The following is a 16168-nucleotide window of genomic DNA, read 5'->3' as shown; positions in this document are numbered from 1 at the left end:
CCTGACCAAGCCTGCTCTGAGTGGGCTGTTAAAAGCATGGCCCCGGGAGTGTTTGTGTCCTGATCCCTGTGCCGGGGCCCTGCTTCTGCTGGGTGGGACACATTCTGCAAATAGCTGATACTTCACATCTGCATGTGCCACAGGAGAGCAACTGCAGATAGCAGAGATCAGGGCAAAACAGCGGGGTCTGTGCCAGGTGCGCGAGGGCAAGGCTGGCCCCTGCCGGCGGAACGGCAGGCACTGACAGTAAATGACAAGGTGGTGTTGTTCGACGTCCTTCCGCCCTATGCTTGTCGGGTACAGCACCTGCCACGTAAGATGTCTCAATAGCAGGTGGCTTTGTGTAGTGGATGCCTTAGCAATTACTAGCATGTAGGTGAGTTTCCTGTAGTTTGCAAATGCTATTTTCGTCTGTACCTGCCAAACAGGTACTGCTTCTGTCTCACTCCATGTTGTTGCTCACAGCGGATGTGCCCCCACGGTGTCCACCATTAACCACTACTTCTCTTCGAGCACCTTCATCCCAGAATCTGCAGGGGTCTTCCATGGGGTTGCTCAGTTCCCATCTCCATCAAGGAAGCCATGCTTCTTTCCAGTGCGTGGGTTGAGTCATCAGGGCCCCACTGGGAATCTGGGTGTATCTCCTCCTAACCCTTGCAGAACACCTGGGAACAGCCCTCAACATCCTTGGAATGATTGCAGATGCTGTGTAAGACTCCCAAGTGAGTGCCAGGCTGGTAGAGGGAAGAAACCAACTGCTGAAAACCCTGCAGTTCAACCAGTAGGGGCCTTGAGGCAGTCCTGCCTCGAAGGGGAGCAGCCAGGAGACTCTCTGAAGCCACTGGGCAGCTGCCCAGGACCAGGGCTCTGGGAACATAGATTGGGGTTGTTGTCTGCCTTTTGCCCCTTGCTGCCTTTATTACTCTGTTCTTCCTCTGTCAGAGATATCCTTGGGAAGAGACCTGTGTGGGGTTGATACTCAGGGCCTTGTGTCCCTGGCGACAGGTTCTGTCCACTGGGCAGTTCAGGACAGGATTGTTTGGCAGGTGGGCCCAAGGGCCAGGAAACTGGTCAAAGCCCTTGGTGGTTCACATGGCGGTTGATGGTGCCGGTGCTGCGGGACTCGGCATGGCCCCTGCTGCAGAACTGGTTTCAGGTAAGAGGCCCTCTGCCTCCCTGCTGCTCCTCCCTGGGTCAGCAGCGCCCTTGGCCTTAGGACCAGCTGAGCCCGTGTTCCTTTCCTGTGTGCCTCTTCCCTCGGCTACAGGGAGACCTGTGTTACTACAACATCCTAGGGCTGCCTGGCAGCCTTTTGAAATGAAGCAACCGAGTCAGACCTGGAAATTATTGGACTTGGGGGTTATTTCCTTCTTCCAAATACCATCTCCCACATCTCTGCAGCACAGATGTAAAAATTCTGGATTTAAAACTATTTTTCAGGGCAAGTTAAGTTCTTTGAGATAGAGATTTCACCGACAGCAAAAGGGCCAGTTCTGAAACCCAAGTTTGTCAGTTTTTGAAAACAGATTCTCAAGGGTCCTCTGGTGTGACTGGAGGCTGGGGCCATGTCGAGGTGGAGCTGAGTTGGGGACAGTTACTGCTCGATCCCTTGCCCCCCTAGTGTTGGGCAGAGGGAGACCATATCTAGGGGTCCCGGAAATACGGAATATTATGCCTGGGCCTGCTTTGGGGAGGGGTTTTGCGCATGCCCATCTCTCAGGATCCGATGACGTTTGTGAAGTCATAGGCTCCTGCATTACCAGGGGTTACACGTCCACTGCCTTTGCCCAGAGGTTTACAAGGAGCTCAGTGTAAACAAGGAAAAGCCAGTAAGTCAAAGAAGAGACGTAACAAGGCCTGGGAGCTGAGGTTGCACCATAGTTATATGGAATAGTGACATCCCTTTCCTTAGCCTGACTCAACGCAGATGACAGACCCAGCCAGTCGCATGGGAACCTGAGGTGAAGGCAGGCAGCCCTGACAGATATGCCAGATACCAGATGAGCCATGTCCTGGCCAGACCCAGCTAGGCTCATCCGGGGCCTCCCCTGGCCATCGGGTATCTGTTTCTTTCGGGGTGGGGAAGGACTCTGACTCGTGGAAGGCCCCTTTACATGCAGGTGCTGGTATATAGTCCTTCACGCTGCTTAGGCTTCAAGTTGACACCTGGCTCTGTCTCAGAGTAGGGCCTGGGTGCCCTGTGAGGACAGGCTCTGTCTGGCATCTACCTCTGGTGTCACCAGCTACCTGCAGTCTGCCTTTTCTCGTGCCCTTTTTACCCTGGCCTCCGTGCTGAGCATTATGAAAAGTAGAGCCCAGGGAATCCCTGGCTCCTTTGGCCTAGAGCTGCCAGAGGCATCGCCTTAAGGTTACATTAATCCTGGTCCTTGGTCCCATGGCTTAGGGTAACAGCCCCGTGAGTACTGTGACAGGCCTTCCATGAGGTCACCCCACAGTGCTGCGTGAAAAACTCTCTCTTGCTTTCCCGTTATCCATTGTTGAGCTATTCCAGGCATTGCTTCTGTCAGATTTTTCAAGATAACATGAGGTGTGGGAGACGCGTCTGTCTGATGGATGGCGGGGGTGACAGCTGTGAGTGAGTGGTCACCCTTGAGAAGCAACCCTGCCATGAGGTCCCCCTGGTATGTGTGTCCTCTCCACAGCAAGCCCAGGCTCAGGAAGCACCCTGGGCAAGCCCGCCCAGCTCCTGCCTCCATGGCCAGCCTCAAGAGTAACATTCTGGACACCACTGGGCATGGCTCTTGAGCTCTACCAAGTGCTCCAAGGGTCAGGTGGCCTCCCCACAAAACTGGGAACAAGCAAGAGTGGAGCAGGCCTGGGGCTGCTCGCAGTGGGCTTTTAGGAGAGGTGGGTGGTGACTAGTTCCACCCCTGTTTGCTGCTTCAGGCAAAAAGGGAGCAGGAAGTCTGTGACACCCAGGCTTGGTCATTGAGCTAGTGTTAGAGGTGGAGAGGGAAGGGATACTCACAAATGAGAGCCTCCCGTGGGCTGGTGTTCCATGTCCGTTCTTATTTCATCCTCCTACCACCCTGAAAGAGAAGTCCAGCCAGGAGGACTTCGAGGGGCTAAGAAATGACAGAATTGGGATTCAAACCCAAGGCTCTGACCTCAAAGTCCAGTGACGACTGGGACCTATTCATTGGGCAGAGAGGGCTGGTTTGGTGGCATGGTGGTCAGCTCTAGGCTATCTCTGTGAGCAAGACATGGGTTGGACTCTGTCCTGGTCAGCCTTGAGCCAGGACTGGAAACTGTGGGGCAGGCACAGCAACGGCCCCCTCCCAGGGTTCTGTGGGGATGTGTTGATTGACCATTCGAAAATCTTTGCACTCAGCATAGGAGTTCTCTTCATTCCTAGCTGCCCTGGGACTGAAGCCCTTGATGTGTCCTGGGCGATGGGAGTGGTGTGGGGTGGGCCCCTGGAGCAATCATGCTGGATCCCTGGCACCCCCATGAGGAGTCTCCCACCTCTAGGGCACTGTAACTGGGGGTGGTGGCATGTGGGATTGCCAAGATGATAAGCCATTTCCTCAGCCACCCCCGGACTTCCAGGACTGAGACTTGCCCCCTGGGTGATGATGTAAGGGGAAATGAGTAGTGCCAGAGCATCTGATCTGGGCGCTTGTGGCCTCCTGGCCTGAATATGGCTTCGCTTCTCCTTGCATCACTGGCATCTGATGTGGCAGGGGATAGGCTTTTCTGTGTGGGCGTCACGCTGGCTACCCATCAGTTATCTCTGGGAGTGGCGTGGCTTATACTCTCTGGAGAAGGAAGAATGGGTAGTGGGGTGGCACTCTCTGTCAGACGGTGTCCTCACCGTGCTGCCCTACTCATCATCTGATCCAGAGTACCCACGGGGTGCAGCCAGGTCTGCAGGCCTCCTTCCAGGGCCCGGAAGCAGCTTCACCATTAGACTGTGCACGGAGAGGCGTGATGCAGTCGGACAGCTCTAATGGTTTTTTTTAGATTTTATTTATTTATTTTTAGAGAGGAAGTAACGGAGGGAGAAAGAGAGAAGTATCAATGTGCAAGAGATACATTGATTGATTGCCTCTCACATGCCCCCAACTAGGGACCTGGCCCCCAACTAGGGACCTGGCCCGCAACCCAGGCATGTGCCTTGACTGGGAATCGAACCAGCAACCTTTCAGTTCGCAGGCCAGTGCTCCGTCCACTGAGCCACACTAGACAGGGCTTTTTTTTTTTTTTTTTTTTTTTTTTTTTTTTTTTTTTTTTTAATGACAACAAAATTCCTCACAGTCAAGCTCAGGATTGCCCACAGATGATGTGTCACATGTGGTCTGACACATTGGCAGTCTTGTGCTTCTGGTTTCCTGCCAGCCTTTGGCCACATTTCCCTTTACATTTCAACAAACAATTCATGAGCACCTCCTGCTGCGGGCCAGGTGTTAATGCAAGGTGAACAGAAAGATGCTTAGGTGTGGTCCCTTTCCATAGAGAACTTTGGTTGCTTCAGGGGTGAGAAACCCTCCTCTAATCAGCCTGTTTCTCCAGACCTTGGGCAGGCAGGCAGAGGAACCAGGTGTCTCTCTGTGTCTCTGTCTCTTGCCTCTGCTTTCTGCTTTATTAGCTTTAGTCTGTCAAACCGGCTTTCTACATGAGGTTGGAAAGACAGCAGCTTTGAGGCTCACTCTTCTCCCAGCTCCTTTGTAGAAAAATTCCAGGAAGATCTCTGGTGGGTCCAGCCTGGGTCAGCCCTCAGCCCAGCCTCAGGGAGGAGGGAGGGCTTACAAGGATTAGCAGTCCCCGCTGAAGCCACAGGGGTGCTGCAGGGGAGGAGCTACTTCTAAAGAGAAGGTGAGGGCTGTCTCGCAAAGACGGAGGACTGGCAGACAAATTCAAGCACTCCTTGTTCGCTTACCCTGCTGTTTGTTCTTATGGCCTTGGGGGACGGGCACCAGGAGGCTTTGTGGCCTTCCCTTCTCAGAGTCTACAGAACCCAGCCTTAACACCGATAGGGAGTAGTATTGGTCAGCTCAGCCAAGCTTGGGGTCCAGAAACCTTGTAGGGGGTACCTGCGGTTTTTTCCGATGCAGCCCAGTCTTGAGGCACTTGTGCTGTTCTACTTTTAGAGCACCTTTCTCCTGCCTGTGTTTGCACTGGGGACGACCTCAGGAAGGTGGAGGTGGTGGCTTTACCACCCCCTGCGGTTATCTAATTGGCACTCCATCAGGGGAGGGGGAATTGAGCTTCTGAACAGAGTTATCGCTGAGACCATGGGCTTCACACAGCTTCTCAGTGCCTCAGTTTCCTCTCCCCTCAGAGGGCGAGCCTACCGGATTAGCCTGGAGACTCGGCTGTTTCTCACAAGTAAACACCTATCGCCCTTTGACAGCTGTGTCTACTTGCTCTCCTCTTATTTTGTAGGGGAGGGAACCAAGGTCTGAGGAGGTAAGTGACTGCCTGGGGACCAGATTGCCACCGTCCTTCAGGCCACACTGGCTGCCCTGGCATTCAGGGCTCAGTGTCTCTTTCTTTTTTTTCTAATATTTATTTTTAGAGAGAAAGGGAGGGGAAGGAGAAAGAGAGGGAGAAAAACATCAATGTGTTGCAACCCAGGCATGTGCCCTGCCTGGGAATTGAACCAGCAACCCTTTGGCTTGCAGGCCTGCGCTCAATCCACTGCGCTACACCATCCAGGGCTTCCAGGGCTCAGTGTCTCTTTCTAACAAAGGTCAAACCACCTTCTGTTGGGACCCTAGCCTGAGACTGACAACAACACACATTTTATCTACCAGTTGTTTTCTTATGTGCTTATTGGCTTTGTTATGCATTTTATCTAATCTGAATAAGATACGACTAATTTTATCTAACCCTTTTCACCACCCACCACACCCTCTTGTCACCTCCTTGGAGTGGGCCTTTGTTAACTAATTGGCAGCAAGTGGGTGATGCTTTTCCTCTCCAGAGGATGGGAATTTAGCACAGCGGCCCCAAATCAAGCGGCTGCTGCAGGGCTGTTACTAAATGAGGTGTATAACAACATTCTGTTTGTAACCCCTAGCTGCCTTTCCTGCGTGTCCGTGTACACCTGTGCACACACACTGACTCTTAGTTGTGTCTGGGAAAATACTGGCTCTAAAATGAAAGCTTCATTTGAAGATACATTACAGGTCTGATTTTTTTGGAAAAGCTTTTAACTTCACAACACTGTGAGGAGACAAGGAGCTGAAGTGTTGCTTCTCTTCACTAGTCTTTGCAGACGCTCAATGACTTTCATAGCCATAGGGGGACTGTGTTAGTACCCTGTTGCTGCTGTAGCGATAGTAGTGGCTTACAATAGTCATCTTACGTTTCTGGAGGACCGAAGTCCTAAAATCAAGGTGTCAGCAGTATTCTTTCTGAAGTCTAGGAAAGAATCTGTTTCCTCGTCTGTTCTGGTTTCTAGAATCCCCCTACATTCCTTGACTCCTGGCCCCATTCTCCACTTCAAAGCCAGCAGTGTAGCATCTTTTAGTATCTCCCTGCTCCTATCATCATATGACCTTTTCTGGCTTGACCTTCCTGCCTGCCTCTTTCTTGCAAGGACCCAGGTGATTGCATTGTGCAACCCACTACCCCATAATTCAGGATAATCTCCCATTGCAAGAGCAGTAATTTACTCACTTATGCAGAATCTTTTTTCTTTTTTTAACCATATAAAGAAGCATATTCACAGTTCTGGGAATTAGGACAAGGACATCTTTGGGAGGTCGGTCTTATTCAGTATACCATAGGGACTGAATTTTCTTCCTTTGGGAAAATCTATATAATAATGAATCATTTTGGAATTGGGGGGGGATAGGAAAATGTATCTATTTTGCAGCGAAACCTGAACTGACTCTAAATAAAAATTTTTTTAAAGATTTTATTTATTTATTTTTAGACAGAGGGGAAGGGAGGGAGAAAGAGAGGGAGAGAAACATCAGTGTGTGGTTGCCTCTCATGTGCCCTGCACTGGGGAACCTGGCCCACAACCTAGGTATGTGCCCTGACTGGGGATCGAACCAGTGATCTCTTGGTTCACAGGCTGGTATTCAATCCACTGAGCCACACCAGCAGGGCAAAATAAAATTTTTTTTTAATCCTTACTGGAAGGTCTGTTTATTGACTTGAGAGGGGAGGGGGAGGGAGAGAAAGAGGGGCAGGGAGAGAGAGAAACATGAGTCAGTTGCCTCCCACACGTGCCCTGACTGGGGATTGAGCCAGCAACCTAGGCATGTGCCCTGACCAGGAATTGAACTCTCAACCTTTTTGGTGTACAGGAGGACGCTCCAACTAATGGAGCCACCTGACCAGGGCTAAATAAATACTTTGGGTTTTTATTGAGTTCTTCAGTTTAAAAAAATTTGAATCCTTGTTTATAGTTCAAATTAAAAACCTAAAAATTCTATGGTAGTTTTTTTTTAAGTATTTATGTATTTATTTATTTATTTTTAGAGGGAGGGGAAGGGAAGGAGAAAGGGAGAGAAACATCAATGTGTGGTTGCCTCTCCGAGCACCCTGCTGGGTACCTGGCCCACAGCCCAGGCATGTGCCCTGCCAGGGAATTGAACTGGTGACCCTTTGGTTCACAGGCTGGCATTCAGTCTACTGAGCCACACCAGCCAGGGCAATTCTATGGTAGTTTTGTCAAAATAATTATATTATTTTTGAAGAAAGTATACAAAATACTTACATTTTTATTGTAAGTCTTTGAAAATGTAAACGTGTTGTTTTGATAGAAGTTCTGAGCTCCCATACATGGAGACAAAAATATCTCCCAAATTTCCTTGAGTCACTAAGGAGGGAATGAATGGTTCTTCCAGGTTATATCAGTAGTTTTGATAAATCAAATGGCCACATTTTTATTAGGTTTTCTAGAGTACTTACTGCTTCAATCTGAGAAAGCTAAAAAAAGAAAACTTTCCAGCTCACGTCTTCTACCTTCTAGATAGTAAAATCTGCATAAAAGGTTTACCACGCCCTGGCTGCTGTGGCTCAGTGGCTCTCAGGCTGGATTGAGTGCCGGCCTGTGAACTGAAAGGTCACCGGTTTGATTCCCAGTCAGAGCACATGCCTGGGTTGGTGGCCAGGTCCCTGGTTGGGGGTATGTGAGAGGCAACTAATCCATGTGTCTCTCGCACATGGCTGTTTGTCTCCCTCTCTTTCTCCCTTCCCCTCTCTCTAAAAGTAAATAAAATGTTAAAAAAAAAAAAAAAAAAAGATTCATCACGCAGGATCGTCCTTGCAGGTGAAAGAAGTGGGCTGGGGTTGCGTGGAGGTGTGTGTCCTCGTCTGCTGGCCCTGGCGGCCTGGTGAGGCAGGAGGGGAGGGTGTGCCCTAGAAAGCAGATATGAGCAGCTGTGGCCTTCAGACAGGAGACACCAGTTGGTGGCTGGGGTCTGTCTAGGGCTGGGGTCTGGGCTTTCCCTTATTGCTGGCCTGCAGGCCCTGTGACACATTGCTGGATGGAGATTCCAGGTCCACAGCTGCCTAAAACAGTGCATCCGATCACTCTTCTGGTGATGGGGCAAGGGCCTGGGGATGGTTTCACTGCCAGAGCAGTCACCACCACAAATGAGACAGTTCCTGTAGCAGGGATAATGTGGGTTTTTGAATCTGAAGATTTAGGTTCAAATCCCAGCTCTGGTACTTCTCAACTGTGTGGCTGGTTAGCAAGTCCCCCAGTCTCTCGGTGAGGTGAAGGTGGCAGCACTTGTCCCAAACACACAGGGTTATTATGGTGCTTTCCTAACAGGTTGCTACGTTGTGGTCAGTTAACTTTGTCACAAGTGGGAAGTCCCCATGCCCCATCTGAGGAATCCAGGCGGGGTGGGGAGGGGTTGAGGGGAGCACTACTCTGACTGCTGTGGATGTGGGTCCTGAGTCAGGGGAAGCTGGTGGGCATGCCTGGGGCCACCAAGCCCAGTCTGAGCCAAAGTTGGACGATTGTCACTTTGGTCCTCACTGCTGTCCAATTGGCCGTTCTTCATCTGTGGCCTTCTGTAGACCAGGGAAGCAGCCACTACTGCAGCCGCTGCCACCAGGAGCCGTAGGGCTGCCTGTGTTGAAGCCTGAGGAGAGGCCTTGCCTACAATTGCCTTATTGGCCTGCCTCTCGTTGGGGGAATGGGCATTGCTGACCCAGAGAGTCATGTCCTGAGGTCTAAGGGTTTGTGTACCCACCAGCAGTAGTAAGTCCCTTCCCACCCCTAAGCATGAGGAGCTTGGAGTTGGGTTGAGCCAGGCAGTCCCAGTGTCTGTAGGGAATTGGGAAAGCGAGAACAGAGCCTGGCTCCAGGTCCAGGCCTTGGACCTTTAGAGCCAGTCCTGGACAGTTCTGATAGTTTCCTTGTGGTGTGGTGGGAAGGTGCTGGGAGGGAAGCAACAGAGCTTTGGGCCCTACGTCCGTTAGTGAGAGCTGTTCAGCTGTGGCCTGTTTCCCACTGTGGGCTCTGGGATAAATCTTTGTTAACCAGAGGGTTCCTGGCTGAAGACGTGAAGGCTTAGGGCACACAAGGCTTGGGATGGATGCTGTGATTATGAGGAGCAACTTGTCCTTGAGCCCACTGGTTTGAATTCAGAACAGAGTCTGGACTCCAAAGTCTGGTCAGCTCTACCTCCACTTACGCCCTCTGTCTCCCTTGCCAGCCCCTGACCCTGCCATCCATTCTCACCCCCACACCTTTGCTTAGAGCTGCCCAGAGCCCTTGTCTTCGAGCAGTGTGCGTGCGCACACACCACACAGAGTGAATATTTGAGCCCTGCCTCCCTTTGTGAGCCACTCAGGTCTTCACATACCCTGCCCCACTGGCCTTTCCCTTCCAGGGGAGAGCTTCTCCTACCCATGCCACTTGGGAGGGGCGGGATGTCATTAAGCATGTTCATAGGGGCATGCTTCTCAGACACCAAGGAGGCAGCAGAGGCTGACAAAATTACTTGGAGGGGTTGTCTTGGGGAGTAGACCTGCCTGCCAGCCCCTCAGCTTGCCTGCCATGTATGGTCCTGGGCTTGCCAAAGCCCTGTGGGCTCCATTGCTGTTCCCCAGCAGGCACACAGGCCCCTGTACAGCTCACAACCTCCTGTTTTACCTGCGTCTGTGCCTACACCTGTGCTGCTCCCTCCTGAATGACCTCCTTCCCTCTCTCCCCTGTGTAAACCGTGGTACACTTCGGCTCTCACTGTTTCTATTTAGCATTGTATTGGCGGTCCTGGTCAGTACAGTAAGTCAGGAAAAAGAAATAAAAGGCATGCAGTGGAAAGGAAGAAATAAAACTGTATCCTCAGACAATATATTTTAAAAATGCTGAAGAATCTTCATACAAGTTACCAGAACTAATTGGTGAGTTTAACAAGGTTGCAGGACATCGGGTGAATATCTAAAATATCAAATATATGTGTGTGTGTTTAATAGTGTTATTGGGATGACCTTTGTATACCATAAAATGTGCCCATTTAAAGCGTACAGTTCAGTGGTTTTAGCATATTTACAGAGTTATACAAATTATCATAATCTAATTTTAGAATATTTTTATTAAATTTACTTAATTTCTTTAAAAAGAAATCTTGACCCCATTTCTCCACCCCCAAGATCAATTGTATTTTGTTAGGATAGCAAAAAATAATTGAAAATTAAAATTTACAAGTAACATTCATAATAGCATCAAAAAACAAAATACTTAAAGATAAATTTGTCAAAACATTGTTGAGAGATTAAAGAAGACCTAATGAATGGAGGGATACGCCATGTTCATGGGTTGGAGTAATCAATATTATTAAGCTGTCTATTCTCTTCAAATCGATCTATAGGTTCAACACAATCCCAATTAAAATCTTAGTTGGCCTTTGAAAGACACTGTTAAGAAAATGAAAAGACAAACAAGAGACCGGGAGAAAATACTTGCAAAACACACAGAAGAATTTATGTCCAAGATATATTTAGAACTCGTAGAGCTTAATAAGGCACACAATCCAATTTTTTTTTAAGGGTTAAAGATTTGAACAGACAGTTCGGTAATTTTCTAATAAACCAACAGTAAATAAGTATATGAAAGGAGGCTCAACATCCTTGGTCATTGGGGAAATGCAAATTAAAGCCGAAGTGATATTAAAACCACTACGTCCCTACTAAAACGGCTAAAAGAAAAAAGGAAAAAAAGACAACTGACGATATCAAGTGCTGGTGAGAATGTGGAACCTCATACATTGCTGGTGGGACTGCAAACCAGTACAGCCACTTTGGAAAACAGTTTGGCAGTTTGTTATCAAGTGAAACATATATTTATCTTATAACCCAGCAGTACCACTTCTAAGTATTTAGCCAAGAGAAATGAAAAAAACGTGTCTGTGCCAAGCGTACGTGAATATTTGTTGGCTTTATACCTAATAGCCAAGAGTTGAAGACGACTCAAATGTCATCAACTAGCGAACAGACTGACACTGTTGTGCATCCACCACGTAACGGAGTTCTGCTCCGCAGTGAAGAGAAACAACGTACGGGTCCTTCTGACAATGTGGATGAATCTCAGATGCATTACACTCCATCTTCTGTGATCCCATTTATATGATATCTGGAAAAGGCAAGACCATAGGAACAAATCAGTGTTGTCAGGGACTGGGGATAAAGTGGAGGAGGGTTGATTGCAAAGAGGCATGAGGAAACTTTTGGGAGTGATGGAAATATTCTACATCTTGATTGTGGTGGTGGTAATGTGTTAAATTTGTTAAAACTTATGGACCTGTCATTTAAAAAGGGAGAATCTCATTATATATAAATTATACTTCCATTAAAAAAATTTCTTTTAGCCCTGGCTGGTGTCGGTCAGTGGATTGAATGCTGGCCTGCGAACCAAAGGGTCACTGGTCCGATTCCCAGTCAGGGCACATGCCTGGGTCGCAGGCCAGGTCCCCAGTAGGGGGCACACGAGAGGCAACCACACATTGATGTTTCTCTCCCTCTTGTTCTCCCTCTTTTCCCCTCTCTCTAAAAATAAATATATAAAATCTTTAAAAAAAAATTTTTAAACCCACCATGATATACTTCAGAGGCTCATTTCAAGCCCCCTCTCCTTGAGGCTTTCTTTTATCCATCTTCTTGTACGGACTTCTGGTAAGTCCCTTCCCGGTCACTCACAGTTTTGGTTCCTGCTGACCACAGCATGGGCTTCTTCAATAGGGCTGCCTCAGCAACTCAGGGGTGGTGAGCTGCTGGACTCACGGAGCATTCGGCACAGCCAGACCCTGTAACGCTGACTGAAGTGGCAGGCTGGAGAGAGGAGGGCAGACCTGGGTGGGTTTTGGTGGCTGTCTTGCTTCTCTCTCAAGTACCTCTACTCAGCTGTGGCTGCTCTCTTCCCTCACAGGTTGGGATAAACATTCCTATGGTTACCATGGAGATGATGGGCATTCCTTCTGTTCCTCCGGTACTGGCCAGCCCTATGGTCCCACATTCACCACAGGAGATGTGATTGGCTGCTGCGTCAACCTCATCAATGGCACCTGCTTCTACACTAAGAATGGTCACAGCCTTGGTGGGTACATAGGGGACCTTGGAGGGTTTACCCCGTGGAGCCACTTTGGTTGGTGAGAGGCCCAAGGGCAGGCTTTGAGGCCAGAGCAGTGTCACAGACCCTCTGCTGAGCTGAGGGGAACTTCAGCCATGTCCAGGCATTGGAGCCCTGCAAGGTGAAGGGAGGGTAGCATGGGCGCTCTCTTTGTTAATCCCTCCATTCAAGAGCATTTATCGAGCCCAGGGTCAGTGCTGACCGAGAAGCAGTGTAGCAGTCATGCCCCTGGCCTGTGTGATGTTCGTTGGAGCACTGTCTGGGGCTGGTGAGAAGGGTGAGGGTCCCAAATACATACTTGAGTGGTAGTGGCTTGCGTGCCTGGGGCCCTTCTGACACTCGGGGTGATGGTTGCTGTGGAGCAACCGTGAGGGCTGCTTTCGTCCAGGAGGTAAACAGACAGGCTGCAGTCAGATGGGGCCAGGTCTCTTCTGGCCTGTTTATGGTTAATAGACAGCAACCTGGACAGATTTATATTTAAAAAGGTCTCTTTGGTGAGACTGAGAATGGTGGACTGACTGGAGTAAGGGCTAGCAGAAGAGGCAGGTGGCTTGCAGGAAGTAGGGGACAGGGGTGACCCAGCAGGGATTAGTGCCACATGGGATGCCTTAGCAAGAAGTGAAGGTGGGAGAATGGCTGAATTAGTGGTGTTATCTGCTGGGATTAGGAACCCAGGAAAAGCAGCAATCAGTGGAGGGTGAGGGGGCCCTGGAGGGCCCCTTGGAAGAGCAGTCTCGCACATGTGTAGAAATTTAGGATTAGAACTTGAGAGAGAGGGAGATTGGCTATCCTAATGACTTGCCCTATGAGGACTGACTGGTACTTGGCCCTTGAATGAGAGGAGCCCTTGGCCAGAATGGTTCTTAGGTGGTGCCTAGCTGCTGGGCCTTCCTGCCTGGATTTGCAGAGCTCTCTGATTTCGCAGAACCATACCAGCCAAGCTGGCCACAGGCCTTGCCAGGAAAAGAAGTTGGGCTTTTTACTTGGAACTCAACTCCTAGGAGACCCACTGACTTGAGGGGCAGTTAAAAGGGGGCTGCCATTCCTCACGTCCCTTCTGTGGCTTCTCCAGGAGATGAGCCCATGCAGAATCAAGGGACCTGTTGGAAATCAGGTTTGCTGGTGGCTGGGCTGTGTGATCAGGAGCCAGCATTCCTCAACAGGGCAGTCAGATGCCACAGGTCAGAGTGGGCATCGAGAGCATAGCACAGACACTGCATAGCTGACTCGGGTGCACATCAGAGAAACTCTCCTCTGAAATCCATGGCCACCTGGCTGCAGTTGCTGGTATCCAGCTGGTGAGGCGCTAGCAGCTGGAGGGCAAGGCCAAGGTCTCAAGGTGGCTCTTCACTTCTTACTTTGTTCTCTGACTCCAGCTGTTTTCTGGCTTTGGGTTTTTCTGCTGTCAGAGTCCCAGAGGCCACTGCTGTGGGTTCTCACTCTTTACCCAAGCTGCCCTTCACCTGCCCCTCTGCAGCCAGACCCAGTCCCTTCTGCTCTGGATTCCTGCCCTCTTCACATTTCTCCAGCTTGTCCATACTTAGGTCAGATCATGGCCCCTGCTGTGGGACCCACCGATTGGAGTATACCCTGCTGTCCCCTGTGCATCCACACCTCCCTCCTCTGGGCCCTGGATGTGTACCAGGACCCATGAGCTCTTTGTCATGTCCCCAGGTCCATAAGGAGCTCACGGACCCCTTACTGTTAATCCAAACCCTCACACTGTTTGTAAAAAGTCATCTTCCTAGTGCATGTGCTTACGGACCCCCATGCAGGACCTCACACATCTTACCACTAAACTTCATTTAGGAGCATATCGCCTATTTTTCCAGCCTGTCGAGATCTTCTGTGGTCTTGCTTGTTCTGTCTCAAATATTTGATATTCTTTTCAGCATTTCATTAACCTAAAATTTGATAAATTTGTTTATATATGTTTTCATTAAGATATAAAAATATTAGAGGACAACAAGGTTGAGATTTGAACCCTTTAGCTTATATCTCTGGGTTTTTAGCCTATAGCTTATTCGGGTAGACACCAACCATTTAAGAATCACTTCGTTATGGGCCCTGGATGGTGTCTCAGTGGATTGAGCGCCGGCCTGTGAATCAAAGGGTCGTTGGTTCGATTCCCAGTAGGGGGCACATGAGAGGCAACCACACATTGATGTTTTTCTCCCTCCCTTCCCCTCTCTCTAAAAATAAATAAATAAAATCTTAATAAAAAAAAAGAATCACTTGGTTATGTTATTTTGAAACTCACGTTCTTCTGTCTTCTCCACGAGGATACTATTGAGACCTTACTAAAAATTGGGTATCACCTGCATTTTCTAGATCATGAACTTTAATGGTAAGGCAATGAACTTGGAGTGATAGACCACTTGGTTAATCTTCTGATGACTATTTCCTTTTTCACAAGATAGCTTATCAGTAAGTGTTCTTCAGAATCTCCCACAGGATCAATGAGCCAGTCACTCACTGTTCTCTAACCTCAGAACCTTTCCCCCGTTTAGAGAAGAATGATGCTTCCTGGCCTCCCCACTCCTTTATTCTGTTGTCCTCTGTCACGGCACTCACCCTATGTGTCATTAATCAGTTGCCTGTGTAACTGTTAGCTGCATGCCATCTCTGTTGCTGGAGTCAGCAACACTTTGAAGGCTAGGCTTGCAGCTGATTTCCCAGCGCCTAACACAGGGCCTGGCTCCTGGGAGTTCTCAGCAGATAGTTGACAGAAGAATGAATTAGCAGGTGAATGAGACAGGAGCCCAACAGCTTATCCACAAGTGGTCCCGGTACTTGGAGAGTCATTTTTGTCCAGTTCTTTGCTCTCCCACAGCTTCTTTATGCCCTCAGTCTCAGTGGCCCCTGACCTTTGTGTGTTTGTCTCAGGACACTTCGCATTAGCAAGTTTGAGGGTCCTGTTTGCATCCCGAGTCTTTGCCTGGACCTCCATCCTGTGGCCTACCCAGATTTTTTCATTGCAGTGGCCTTGCAGTGGCTCCAGAGCTCCGCAGGGCTCGGGGGAGCACTCTTGCCCTTGTCCGGTGCAGTAGGGGGTGGAGTAGCCTCTTTCCTTGTGCTCCTGGAAGCACCTCAAGGTCTTATCCTTCCTGAGTGCCATTGGGAGACAGAGCTGGTAAGCCTGGGTAGGTCACCCCCTGCCCAGAAGTATGGCAGTTGCCTCACGCGGTGGCACAACTGCAGCCAACCTGTACCCAGACTTCACAGTTTATGAAGCAGCTTTCACAAAGTATCTCAGTTTATCTCTTAAGGATCGAGATTAATGTTCCCCCATTATTTTCAGATGGGCTCAAAGAGGCTGGGTAACTTGCCAAATGTCACACTGCAGATAACTGCCAGAGCCTGGACTCCCCCTTCTTCCAGGGTTCTGTGGGCTGCCTCCGTCAGCCGGCATACAGCAGCAGCCTGGCCACACCGAGCTCCATGAGGGCAGCTGCCATGCAGCCCTGGAGGGAGGATGCTGCAGTCTCCTCATGGGTGCCAAGGGGCTCCTAGGTTTCTTTCCGCCAGCTCTGTGACTACCGGCTCTGCATGCGGGGCTCCGAGTAGCCTCAGGCAGGCAGGTCACGGAGTTTATGAGCTTCCTTC

General features: G+C 49.6%; 1 protein-coding gene across 3 annotated transcripts in view; it reads left to right on the top strand.

Moving 5' to 3' along the window:
• The window catches only part of RANBP10 (RAN binding protein 10), a 57946-nt gene that overhangs the window by 27098 nt on the left and 14680 nt on the right, over positions 1-16168 (top strand). For all 3 annotated transcript variants that reach the window (XM_024556198.4, XM_045191807.3, XM_024556199.4), the window contains one exon: positions 12362-12529. In XM_024556198.4, the coding sequence (XP_024411966.1) occupies positions 12362-12529 (168 nt within the window). The remainder of the gene's footprint in view (positions 1-12361; positions 12530-16168) is intronic.

The sequence above is a fragment of the Desmodus rotundus genome, chromosome 12 (assembly GCF_022682495.2).
Source record: "Desmodus rotundus isolate HL8 chromosome 12, HLdesRot8A.1, whole genome shotgun sequence".
In the NCBI taxonomy this organism is placed as follows: Eukaryota; Metazoa; Chordata; class Mammalia; order Chiroptera; family Phyllostomidae; genus Desmodus; species Desmodus rotundus.
This window is presented reverse-complemented; position numbering and strand designations above follow the sequence as displayed.